The sequence below is a fragment of the Rhamphochromis sp. 'chilingali' genome (genome assembly GCF_963969265.1).
Source record: "Rhamphochromis sp. 'chilingali' genome assembly, chromosome: 3".
Classification (NCBI taxonomy): Eukaryota; Metazoa; Chordata; class Actinopteri; order Cichliformes; family Cichlidae; genus Rhamphochromis; species Rhamphochromis sp. 'chilingali'.
Window position 1 is genome coordinate 29,661,155 of NC_137931.1, and position 12,598 is coordinate 29,673,752.

General features: G+C 39.1%; 1 protein-coding gene across 1 annotated transcript; it reads right to left on the reverse strand.

The window, feature by feature from the left end:
- Window positions 1–3,029: 3,029 nt before the first annotated feature.
- Window positions 3,030–12,549, reverse strand: rfc4 (replication factor C (activator 1) 4). Its single transcript, XM_080877100.1, has 11 exons — window positions 12,404–12,549; window positions 10,587–10,716; window positions 9,508–9,586; window positions 8,944–9,023; window positions 8,682–8,801; window positions 8,112–8,255; window positions 7,903–8,023; window positions 3,879–4,004; window positions 3,695–3,775; window positions 3,497–3,610; window positions 3,030–3,381 (listed from the first exon to the last, which is right to left on the reverse strand). Exons 2-11 carry the CDS (start codon window positions 10,700–10,702, stop codon window positions 3,289–3,291), a joined length of 1,074 nt encoding a protein of 357 aa, XP_080733226.1. The 5' UTR covers window positions 10,703–10,716; window positions 12,404–12,549; the 3' UTR covers window positions 3,030–3,288.
- Between the last annotated feature and the right edge of the window lie 49 nt (window positions 12,550–12,598).

Sequence of the window (12,598 nt, forward strand, 5' to 3'; positions counted from 1 at the left end):
ACCACAGTATAGTTTCTTTCATATGAAAAATACAGAATGTGTATATTTGCAGATACACAAGTTATGGAAAAACAACAAACCAAAACAAAACAAAAAAACAAAAAAACAACCAAAAAAGAACCGCAACACCATTACCAGCAACATTACCGTCCTGGGTTAACCCCGTTTTCTTCATTCTTATACTTATTTAAAATTAGGTTTTTATATTTTACTTTAAACTGTTTTATGTTTTGACTGTCTTTTATTTCTTCTGTTAGACTGTTCCATAATTTAACTCCTGCAATTGAGATTGACATAGTTCTTAAAGTTGTTCTAGCACTTTGTATTTTTAAATTCCATTTCCCTCTTAAGTTATACCCACCTTCTCTTTCTATGAACAATTTACAGATTTCTTTGGGAAGCAATTTATTTCTGACTTTATACATTATTTGCGCTGTTTTAAGCTTCACCAAGTCTTGGAATTTAATAGCTTGCATTTTGACAAAGAGTGCATTTGTATGGTCCCTGTACCCTACATTATTTATTAATCTAATGGCCCTTTTCTGTATTATAGTTATTGTTTGTGTGTTACTTTTGTATGTGTTTCCCCAGACCTCTACACAGTAGCTCATATATGGCAGTAGTAAAGCACAGTATAAAATGTGCAGTGCTTTCTGATCCAACATATGCTTTGCTTTCCCCAGGACGGCAATGCCCCGTGCCAATTTCCCCCGAACATAAGTAATGTGTGGCTTCCAACAGAGCTTGTGGTCAATGATCACCCCAAGAAATTTTATTTCATTTACTCTTTCTAAATATACATTGTCAACACATATTTCTACTTCGATGTTTTTCTTTTGGTTTCCAAACAACATAAATTTGGTTTTATCGAGATTCAATGATAATTTATTTATATCAAACCACTTCTTTAATATCGTTTATTCCTGTGTGATCATTTCCAAAACCTGTGGCAATTCCCCACCTGAACACAGTATATTTGTGTCATCTGCAAATATTACAAACTTTAAAATCTCCGATACTCTGCAGATATCATTTAAGTACATAATAAACATTTTTGGACCCAGTACTGAACCTTGAGGTACTCCACAAGCTATATCCATCAAATTAGATTTATATTCATTTATTTGTACATATTGTTGCCTATTCCCTACATAGCTTTTTAACCATTCCAAAACCACTCCCCTAAACCCGTACTTTTCCAGTTTTTTTAATAGAATTTCATGATTAACAGTATCAAACGCCTTCTTTAGATCTAAGAAAACTCCGAGCGCATACCTCTTATTATCCATACATTCCGTTATCTTTTCCATTAAATCTATCAGTGCCAAAGCTGTTGATCTGTTGTTTCTGAACCCATACTGACTATCTGTCATTAATTCATATTTTTCCACAAAACTGTCAAATCTTTTTATGAAGAGTTTTTCCAGTATCTTAGAGAACTGGGAGAGTATTGACACTGGTCTATAGTTTGTAAAATGATGGCTTTCACCGGTGATTTGGGTGATTATAAACTTATCACCCAAAGTTAAACACCACACGCACCATTAGGTGGAAGGGTGGAGCTTTTCTGTGTTGATGTGGGATCATTAAGAAAGTGACTGATGACAGTGGACGGAGCTCACTGCTTTAAGACGGCTAAGCAATACAGCAAGAACTGTGCTATATGCACTTTTAGCATAGTGCCCAAATGGAAGTGGGCTTCACGCTTATATGATGTGAAGCTGGATAAGGTAAAGAAAACAGGTGATTTGTGCTGACATTTCACGAAACTGCTGTGGTTAAAAGTAAATACAGTTTGCTAAACATCTACAGTCACTGTGCTTCTGCCAGCAGTGAAATCATCTGTAGATACCAGTGTGCCAGCTAATGTGTCTAAGCCAAACAATGTCTGACACATAACCTTGTGATGAACATTACATCATGTACAATTGTACTTTTGCCACCAGCTGATTTTTGTTTTGTTTGTTTTGTAAACTACAGCAAACTTGGTGAGCAAGATAAACCATACAGACACATTTAGTGTGTTTAGTGCTAACAAACAGGCTGAACTTACTGGCTGCTCCATACCACACACTAATCCTTACAGCACTGTGCAAAAGTCTTGAGCCATCAATTATTTCTTCATGTTTTGCTAGGGAAATGGGAAGGTGGAGCGATTTATTGAAACATCCGCAAATATATATGAAATCAAAGTAAATAAGGCAAAAACTGAACAATTTGTGCGTCCAGTTATTCTTCTACACAGACTGAACTCGTTTTTGTAATTTCTTCATGTGATTATCCCTAGGTCCAGATTAAAACACAGAGAACGGGCATTTGCTGTGGCTGCCCCCAAACTTTGGAATACATTGCTTTTGCATATCAGATCCTCCTCAACACTGGATACTAAGTCATCTAAAGACCCATTTTTATTCTCTGACTTTTGATTCATCATGAGTTTGTTACTATTATACGTTATGATTTTATTCACTTTTTAAATGATTTTCTCTTCTAAAACACTATTCTGTTTTTTTTATGTTTATTGACTTGCCCATTGTATTGTACAGTACTTTGGTCAACACCTGTTGTTTTAAGTGCTATATAAGTAAATTTGAACTTGAACTTCACAAAGTGTTCTCCGGGTATCCTCAAAGATATCCAAAGCTTTTCTTTGGATGGATGCCTTTTGTTTCATTCTCAGTCAAGATGATAACACACAACTTCAATAATGTTGAGGTCTGGGCTCTAAGGAGGCCAATTTCATGACTGATGACGTTTTTACTGCACTGGCAGTGCGTTTAGGGTGATTATCATGCCCCCCCCCCCAAAAAAAAAGAAAAAAAGAAAAAGAAAAAAGAAGACACTGGCAACAAAATAAAAGTCTGGCTCCTTTAAAGCAAAACTATGTTTAAACGAGAGGTGGATCAAACCTGCACTGTACTGTATTATATGTCTTACAATTCAGTTAAGAAAGCACCAAGAGCACACGTCACAGTTTTGCTTGTTAACTCAACACTTTCCTTGAAGAATAAAAACAGCGAACCCCTGAAAACAAGAAAGAACTATTTATTATTTTCCAGAATTCAAAAAGTGTACAAAAGTATGTTGGATAAGTACCAACATGTCCTTTTTTCTTCTTTTTTTTTTAATGAAGTGCTCTGACGTTGTTTATGAATGATCACTGTCGCCTGGTGTCCACGGTTAAGCATCCCAAACAACAATCAAATGCAGATAAATCTGAGTTAAGTGTCTCTGTAAAGCCTTTGGTCCCAATGGGAGCAGATGACCATGACGTTTATGGAAGGGGATTTAGTTGTGGGAAGCCTCCTGCATGATGACTGAACACAGACTCAACAGCTGCAGGTACTCGTCTGCACCATCTGACAGACACTTGCACACAACCTGAACCAGAGAAAAACAAACAGATCGAGTCATTAAAAAAAGGATTTAACTTCTACATTTATTCCGACTTACTATTGTAGCTGCAAAAAAAACAGCACCGTATTATATGACTTACTGCCATCTTCTCTGTGATAGTCGACTTCTGCTTGTCACTCAGGTCCTGCTCTATGACACACTCATGAAGCTGTGTCAAGATCTGTGTGGCTGCGTAGCCTTCATCCACCATGTTCTGACAGAGAAGATGATTAAAGATTGATTGCCATACCTTTTATTTTGTGCTTAACTACCTATTTCAGGCTATTAGAACACTTACCCTGACTGCTACCTCCAGTTTCTCAAATGTTCCTCTGAAGCAGATCTGGAGCAGGTTGTCAATCATCTTGTCAGGTACAACCTAACAGAGAGCAGAAGCAAGATCTCAGATGAGAAAGACATTCTAACTACAGTTAATAATCATTTCTTGCAGTCTACTGTGATACAAATGAAGTCCAGCTCACCCCTGCTATTTCAATAACAGCACAATCAGTGATTTCCTTGTCGACATTGAGGCGTGCAGCACTTTGCAAAAATGTGATGGCTTTCCGCAGGTCGCCTTCAGACACCCGCACCAAGGCTGCTATACTCTGGATTAGGAAAGACAGTTATCAGACTCCACCAGCTATGCAAAGAAAGCAGTTGCAGTTCTGCTATATCTCCACTCACATGTTATGCAGCACATAGATGTCACTCAAATCAGACTTTTTCAACAGCGAATACATTTCTGACCATGGATGGATTACCACCTGGGAAAGGTGGGCACAGGACCAGGGACAGTGGTGGAGGAACACCGCCAGTATTACCAGACCAAACACAGTAAAATGGAAATGGAAACTGGCTGTGCCCTCAGGCATCTGAATTACATTAGCCATTTTTTTAACATATCATACAGTTAAGAATATTCAACACTTCCTGCCTGTCACTGAGAACTCTTCTGCCTTGTGCTATTGTGCTTACGACGGGAGCAGGCCACACATACCGGTACTCTTCACAAATGTAGAGAAGTCTGCAGTCATGATAATCCATCTATTTATGTTACAATCAAAATTTTAGGCAGGAACATTCCTGCGTAACATTCCCTGTATCTAAAATACTTTACAGGCCACTAACAACTCCAACATCATTGTGAAGTTTGCGGACGACACTACAGTGGTGGGTCTTATCACCAACAGTGATGAGACGGCTTACAGGGAGGAGGTCAGCGCCCTGACCCACTGGTGTCAAGACAACCATCTCACCCTCAACGTCGCAAAGACAAAGGAGTTGATAGTGGACTTCCGGAGGTGCAGAGAAGTACACACCCCCATCACCATCAACGGCGCTGCTGTGGAGAGAGTGAGCAGCTTCCGGTTCCTTGGTGTACATCTGGCTGAGGATCTTACGTGGTCAGTACACACAAACAAAACAGTGAAGAAGGCGCAGCAGCGCCTCTTCTTTCTCAGGAGACTGAAAAGATTCGGCATGAGCCCCCGCATCCTCAGGACCTTCTATCACTGTGCCATTGAGAGCATCCTCACTGGATGCATCACCACCTGGTATGGCAACAGCACCGCCTACAACTGCAAAGCTCTCCAGCGAGTAGTGCGGTGCTCTGAACGGATAATTGGAGGTGAGCTTCTCTCCCTCCAAGACATCTACAGGAAGCGGTGCCTGAGGAAAGCGGGGAGGATCATCAAGGACTCCAGTCACCCCAGCCATAAACTGTTCAGACTGCTTCCATCAGGAAGGAGGTTCTGCAGCATCCGGTCCCGTACCAGCAGACTGAGAGACAGCTTTTTCCATCAGGCCATCAGACTGCTGAACACGTCATAGACACCTCAGCTTCACTACTGGAACTTTAACATTATGCACTCCACACTGTACAGTAACGCCACTGTTTTGCACATGTCTCAACTCTGTATATTTTTATATATTTTATTTATTGTTTACTCTATTTAACTTGTAAAATATGTGTACACACACACACACACACACACACACACACACGTAGAAAAATATTTAGTATACACATCCAGAAATGCATATAATATTATATATTGTACATATATTTATTAGTTTCAGATGTAGCCATTCTTGTATTTTGCTTGTTTACATTATTGTATTTTGCACAACTCTGTTGCTTGTGAAGCTCGCACACAAGAATTTCACTCACATGTGCTGTACCAATGTACCTGCACATGTGATGTGACAATAAAAGTGATTTGATTTGATTTTGATTTGATTTGAGGTAAGCAAAAATGTTTATACTTTACAAAAACCATCTCTTCACACACTTTGCGTTCTTTTTTTATTTGAAAATGCAGCACCAGCAAAGGATGTTAATAATCATCTACTAATACAATTAAATCAAATGTATAGAAATGGATCATGTAGAATGACTGTAGTATGTGCTTCGACCAGTAGGTGGAGCCTCTTATTGCTTAATGAAATTGAGTGACAGTGCATTGAATTGTAAATTGACTGATGTACATATCACTTTTCTGCTCATGAACACTGCAAACTTAAACCCCAGTTAGTTGTACAGGGGCTGATGTCTGCTACACCTAAAAAAGGCAACTGCAACAATCCCCTGTTTTAAACATTAAATATTAAAAAATAAACAGCTGTTTGCTCATATACATTTGTGGACAGGCTTAACAGCCGAGCAGTTAAACAAACAGGAAAATGGGAGTTGTCTTGTCTTTTGTTTTTTTTTTGGCCTCTGCAATCAAATCACAAGAAAGCTGGCTGGACTCAACTGGGAGTCTGCACCAAGGACAAAAACAAGACAAATAAGGATTGATTTGAATGGTGATTCATGCAAAGTTACTTCAGTAATGTCCAAGAACAAAAATACAGGGCTGGAAGTGAGTTTAATACAGTGAGCACGACACAAATTACTTGGGTATTTAAAACCTTGACTTTCTGTTGAGTCTGTTATGGGGAGGATGTGTGCAGATTTATCTTAAAATACTGGTGGTGCCAGGGTCAGACTCAATCTAACATTAACAAAGTTAAAAGATACAGCTCATCGTTCTGAGTTGAGCTCCTTACTAAACCCTGATTTGTACTTCTGTGTAAAAAAAACAAAAACAAAAAAACATTCAATATGTATTTGTGGATGAGTAAAATAAATGTGTTGAAACTATACTTGTACTGGTCAACTATTTAATTATTTTTGACATTTTGTAGAAGGACTAAAATGTCACATATCCTCATAGCAGTCTCCAAAAAGACCTAAAAAGTGTGCAACTGATCATCTTTAAACCTGCAGATACGGTCACTGCTGAAGATTACAGCTTCATTAGTAATAAAAGGAAAGAGCAGACTTTCTTTTATGTGTTACATGAATCGTTTTCTTTTTGTGTGCTGCTTTTGTAAAGAAAAAAAAACCATAAAACATTTAGCAGCACCCACTGGTAGGATTATTATGTCTGGTAATTTCTTTTACACTCTCCTTTTAAGTCAGCCTCTCAGTTAAAATCAAAGAGCACTTTCAAATAATTTTTACGAGGCATTTTTCCCCATGTATCAAGCAATTAAAAAATGAACCTACACTAGAAGTGCGTAAGACATCTTAGAAATTTCTCACAGGTCTACATTACACTATCTGGTCTTTAAATCTGATGTCATTAGCCATGTCTGGGCCCAAACTCCGCTTAAGGTCACAGTCAAACGATCGCTGCTGCATCACTGAGGATTGAAAACTGTCTAAATTCTTTCATCTGTAATAAAATGATCAGTGTTGCTGCTTTACCAGGTGTAACAATTAAGTTTAACATCCAGGCATCCATGAAAACAGAATTTATGAAATTTAACACTGTTAGAAGTTAGCAGGAAGTTAGCTCGCTAGTTTCCACTTAAATATAATATACCATGTTCTGACAGAGATTTCTGAAAAAAATTAAGATGTACAGCTCTGCTATCACTTCCGACATAAATGAAGACAGAAAACTAAACAGCAGTGACGTTTATAGGGTTACTGAAGTTTGGCTAGCTGGTATATAATGATGTGCTACATGATCGCTAGCGACACAGCTATGTTAGCATAAACACAGATAGGCTGGAGGACGAACGCTAACTTTTTTCCACTCAATAAAAGTTAACGCGAGGGTTCCCGAAGGTTAGGGACAAATGCAACCGCATGGCAGGATGCTGTAAAAGGACCAAACTTCAGTCAGGAGAACGACTGATATAATCCATCCAAAATACCAGGTTAGTCATTAATATACTGCTGCATGGGCTCAGCTGTAGTTACATCGTAAGGTTTCAAAACCTGACGCTTTAAAATGAATAGTGGTAATAAAAACAGAAAGGCCGACCACTGTGATCACTGACTGTTTTTAGGGGCTTGTTGAGATTAAATAGAACAAGATACAAAGCATTAAAACGTGTTAAAAACACAAAAGCCTTATTAAACGCTGAGTCGTTTGGGCCCAGAAGCAGGATTCATCACGTCATCACTTGAAGACCGGATAGCAGCACAATCATTTTCTTTCTTCCTACCTCTTTGGTGTACTTGAGGTTCTCCTTTTCGCATATCTCTAGTAGACGTTCTTCCTGGATCTGATTGGCTAGAGGTTTGAAGCGAAACTTGGAACATCGAGAAGTCAGAGGCTCAATAATCCTAGAAAACACACAGACATACAAGCAGGATTACAATAACTGTGTTAACTGTGTGTTTAATTGATTCTGAGCAACAACCCACAGCAGACCTGCTTATATAGTTACAGATGAGACAAAACCGAGTTGTGCGAGACTCCTTCTCCATGGTCCGTCTGAGAGCAGCTTGAGCTGGCGCTGTCATGGAATCGGCCTCATCCAGTATGATGATCTTAAAAGGAGGACACGACTTCCCGCTGCAAATGTAGCAAAATAGTGGAAGTTTCAACATTAGTTTGGACTTTACTGACAGAGACTTTGGTACTTTATTTCAATAATTATTCCAAAAGCTGTTCTGTCTGTAAACTGAGTTATCATCAGAGCACTGCTGGCACCACTGAAATGTGCTTTATGACGCACAGTCACTTTACCTTTATAGCCAAAAATATTTGCATGTTTTAAAGGAAAACTGTACATACAGGAACTTATTCCTTCAGTTTGTGATTGGCTCTACAATTAGAGGATGACGTCTGATGTATGCAGAGCTGAAAACAATCCCAGTTTGCCTTTTAATTCACATTTACCAATTTATAAATGTGAGTAACCTCGTACAAAAAAAACCCAAAACAAAAAATAAGTCTAGCTGTTTTCTTATTATCACAAACTGTAAAATGCTCACTCACTCTGGGCGTGTCCCGGCAACAGTGAGCTGAGCAAAGTTTTTGACTTTATCTCTGACGACCTGGATGCCTCTTTCATCTGAGGCATTGAGCTCCAGCACCCTCTGCCTGTACAGTTCTGGACTGAAAACAGAGACATGAGTCAAATATGAGCAGGAACAGTGCAAAGAAAAAAGGAGAGAGATCAACAAAGGTTTAAAAACTATGATGAAGAAATGACTGATGTGAAATCTCTTATCAAATACCACACATACAGTTTACCCACCCATAAAGTTCTCTGGCAGCAGCTAAGATGGTAGAGGTCTTTCCTGTTCCAGGAGGGCCATAGAAGAGCAAGTTGGGAAGCTGCAATTTAAACACAGATCCAATGATACTGTGCCTTTATGGCCTTGCAGAATGTGCAAAATGAGCACAAGTACAACCCGAATACAAAAATATTGGAAATAACCATGTTTATACTGTATAACAACACACTGCTACATTGTGACAAAGCAATCTGACACAAGTTCGAAAACATTCTTACAGTATACGTGGTACATGCACGAGAACAAAAACACACTCATCTCCTATCAGGTGATGGGAAGTCTGCTGACTAAAGTTGTCTGTCAGATAAGAGAAATGTTTACTGTCCACTTCCACCCAAAACAACCCTCCACATTATGATCTTGAAAGGCTCTGTTCTGAATCACAAGATTAAAGGGACCAAAAACCAGAGTGTATGGCATTTTCATTGTCATCAACAAACCAAATGCAGTAATGCAGCCAAGGCTATAACCGCCCCCCCCCCCCCCCCCCCCCCAAAAAAAAAAACCAACCAAATGTTACTTACATCTGCTCCTTCCAGAGACTTCTTCAACACTGCTACAACCTCCTCCTGAAAGGCCACCTCATCAACACACTTTGGCCTGCTGGAGTTCATTGAAGAAAGAGGAAAAAAAAAAAAAAAAACTGGTTTGAGTACCTCACAAGCTTCAATATCAGCACAGGCTACAGATTATATATAGACTCCAGAGAACTGTGCAACAACAAAACAGAAGCACTTTTAACCGCATCACCGTGAAATATTTGTTCAATTTAAGCATCTGAAAGTCAATAATATGACTCACTATCCATTACATTTCACATTGTCTTGCCTCTAAAATGACAAACATGACCTTATATCATAATTTAGGTGATAATTGTGTGTTAAACAAAAGTTTCACAAAAATATGACTTTAGATTATTTTATTGTCATTAGTCAACATATCGCAGAAGCACTGCTGAACAAAATTACAAAAAGAGAAGAACACAAAAAAAAAAAAAAAAAAATCACAACGACCGAACCAGGTTAAAAATACTGTAGTGTAACTATCTATTACACAATAACTGATAGAATAAAATATATTAGGATGATAGTGCACTGCATAAGAATATTAAATAAATATATACATAATAAATAATACATTTGTGAAATAATGGCAGTCAGTTAAAAGGACCAGAAATTCTTGTAAAGATGGGAAAGGAAAAAACAAAACAATGTACGTCCAACTGTTTTATTTGTAGCTCTGTGGTCACCCTCCAATGCACTTACATGCAAAATATGTGTTCCATGTTTGGGGGATTTAATAATCATTTTGAGTCAAGAAACAATCCTGAATTTCACTGTGACATCAAAAGATGATCAAAATGTAAAAATGAGACACATGACGCTATTATTCATTATGCATTTTACAGATTAAACATTTCTGTAAATCAACCCCAAGACTAAAAAAACAAAACAAAAAAATGTTGGATTTTTATGGCAATACTGAACAGTCCCCCGGTTAAAAGGCGGTTAAAAGTTTTGTCCTGAAGGATTCTTGAGATTCCTGTAACTCTGTATAGTTAATCAGATGTAGTGTACAGTACACCTTTGTGGGTCATACTTACTACTTTTCTACCCAAGGAACAGCCTTGGCTTTCTTCTCTGCACTGGGTCCAGCCACTGCCTTATCTTTCTGAGGCCTGGCTGCCTGACCTGTTGCTCCTTTCAAAAATGCTTGCATGACTCTTCTTTATTCTGTTAAAATGAACATACAAAATGCACACACTATAATTATTATATCATAATTATACAGAGGTAGGGTAGGTTGTAACAATATTTTGGAAACAAAGATAAAACAAATGTCCAGCACTGTGCAGAATTCCATCCTGTACCATGATGTCCACATGTAGCTGCCTTGTTTAATCAAGCTATTCTCGTGAAAGCTGCAATATTCAAAGACATGTCACCTAACAAGTAAACCATAACATGCCAGAATAATTGAAATCCAAATTATCAAGCCAATTATGAGCTACATCATATATGCACCCCTTATTTCTAATCCTGTTCATTCAAGTAACTTTCAAGAAAATGAAAGCATCTTTAGCTCCACCTCCAGCTCAGCCTGCTGTCTTTTTGTTAGTGTCACCATCTCCCAACCATTGATTACGGAGTAGTGTTGGAGACAAAGTTAGAGAGGGAGCCAAGTTAATCAAACAAACAAAACCAAAAGAAAGAAACAAAAAAAGCAACATTTTACAACTTCAACCTAAAGCGCTCCATCTATGCAAGATAGCATGGGTGCTGTGTAGGAGTAAAGTCAGTTTCAGTCCACTTCTGTCAGTTTGGCAGTTTGGACAAGTGCAGAGACAGTGGATATTTAGGACAAAGGATGCTGAATATGGAGCTAGCAGAAAGGAGGAAACAAGGAAGAACACAGATAATAATAATGAATTGGATTTATATAGCGCTTTTCAAGGCACCCAAAGCGCTTTACAATACCACTATTCATTCACTCTCACACACTGGTGGAGGCAAGCTACAGTTGTAGCCACAGCTGCCCTGGGGCAGACTGACAGAAGCGAGGCTGCCATATCGCGCCATCGGCCCCTCTGGCCAACACCAGTAGGCAAGTAGGGTAAAGTGTCTTGCCCAAGGACACAACGACCAGAACAGAGAGCCCAGGGATCGAACCGGCGACCTTCCGGTTACAGATGCGATTTCCAACCCCCTGAGCCACGGTCGCCCGGAGAAGGTTCATTGACGTAGTGTGGGAGGACATGCAGAGTTGAAGTGACAGAGAAGGATGCTAGGAGGCACACTGTGGCGACCCCTAAACAGTGCAGCCAAAAGAAGAAGAGGCACGCCTCAGAAAGATCGCTCTGTTGTACTGAAAGATTTGCTACAAGTCTTTTTAGACCCGGTATGCACAAGTATGAGTTAACAGATCGTTTAAAGAATGGTTGAACGACTGGAGAAAAAGACATAACAATCATTAATCGTTAACGTCAAGCCTTATTTCATTCGTTGGACAGTAAACGTTAAAATTTGACATCATAACGTTGGGATGCAAGAGCGGCACTTAAGAAATTTAACATCACAACAGACAGAACTGTATTCATTATGTAGCTCGCTAATGAGAAAGTGAAGTTAGTGGTTTACTTTGAACAGCAGAGACAGCTTGACCCAGACATCACTGGTGTGTAGCCCATGTTAGCTGCGGTTAGTAAACACTTAAAGAAATATTTCCACGCCGTCTTCCTGAACATTAAATGGCATTTGGCACTGTTTTTAGCATCATAGCACAACTTATCATGGAAGCTAACGAGGCTAGGTGAGTTAGCCACTGTGCTTACTATGAGCTAATAACATTAGCCCCGTTGTTAGCTCCAAAGGGCCGCCTTGTGTCTTTTTTCATAAACATGGACCGCTTTAGAAGTCTTACCTAGGGCGGAGTGAATGAATATCTAAAACTCCAATAGTAGTAATAATAATTCTGGCAGCTGGCTCGACCCCTGTCTGCTTAACTCCGTGTCCTCAACAACGTCAGTAAGTCTTCCCGCGCTAGCGGCCGAAAACACTTCCGTCGACGTTATTGTGTACCTTCCAATCATATGGTGCGGACGCCGCTCGTTTCCTT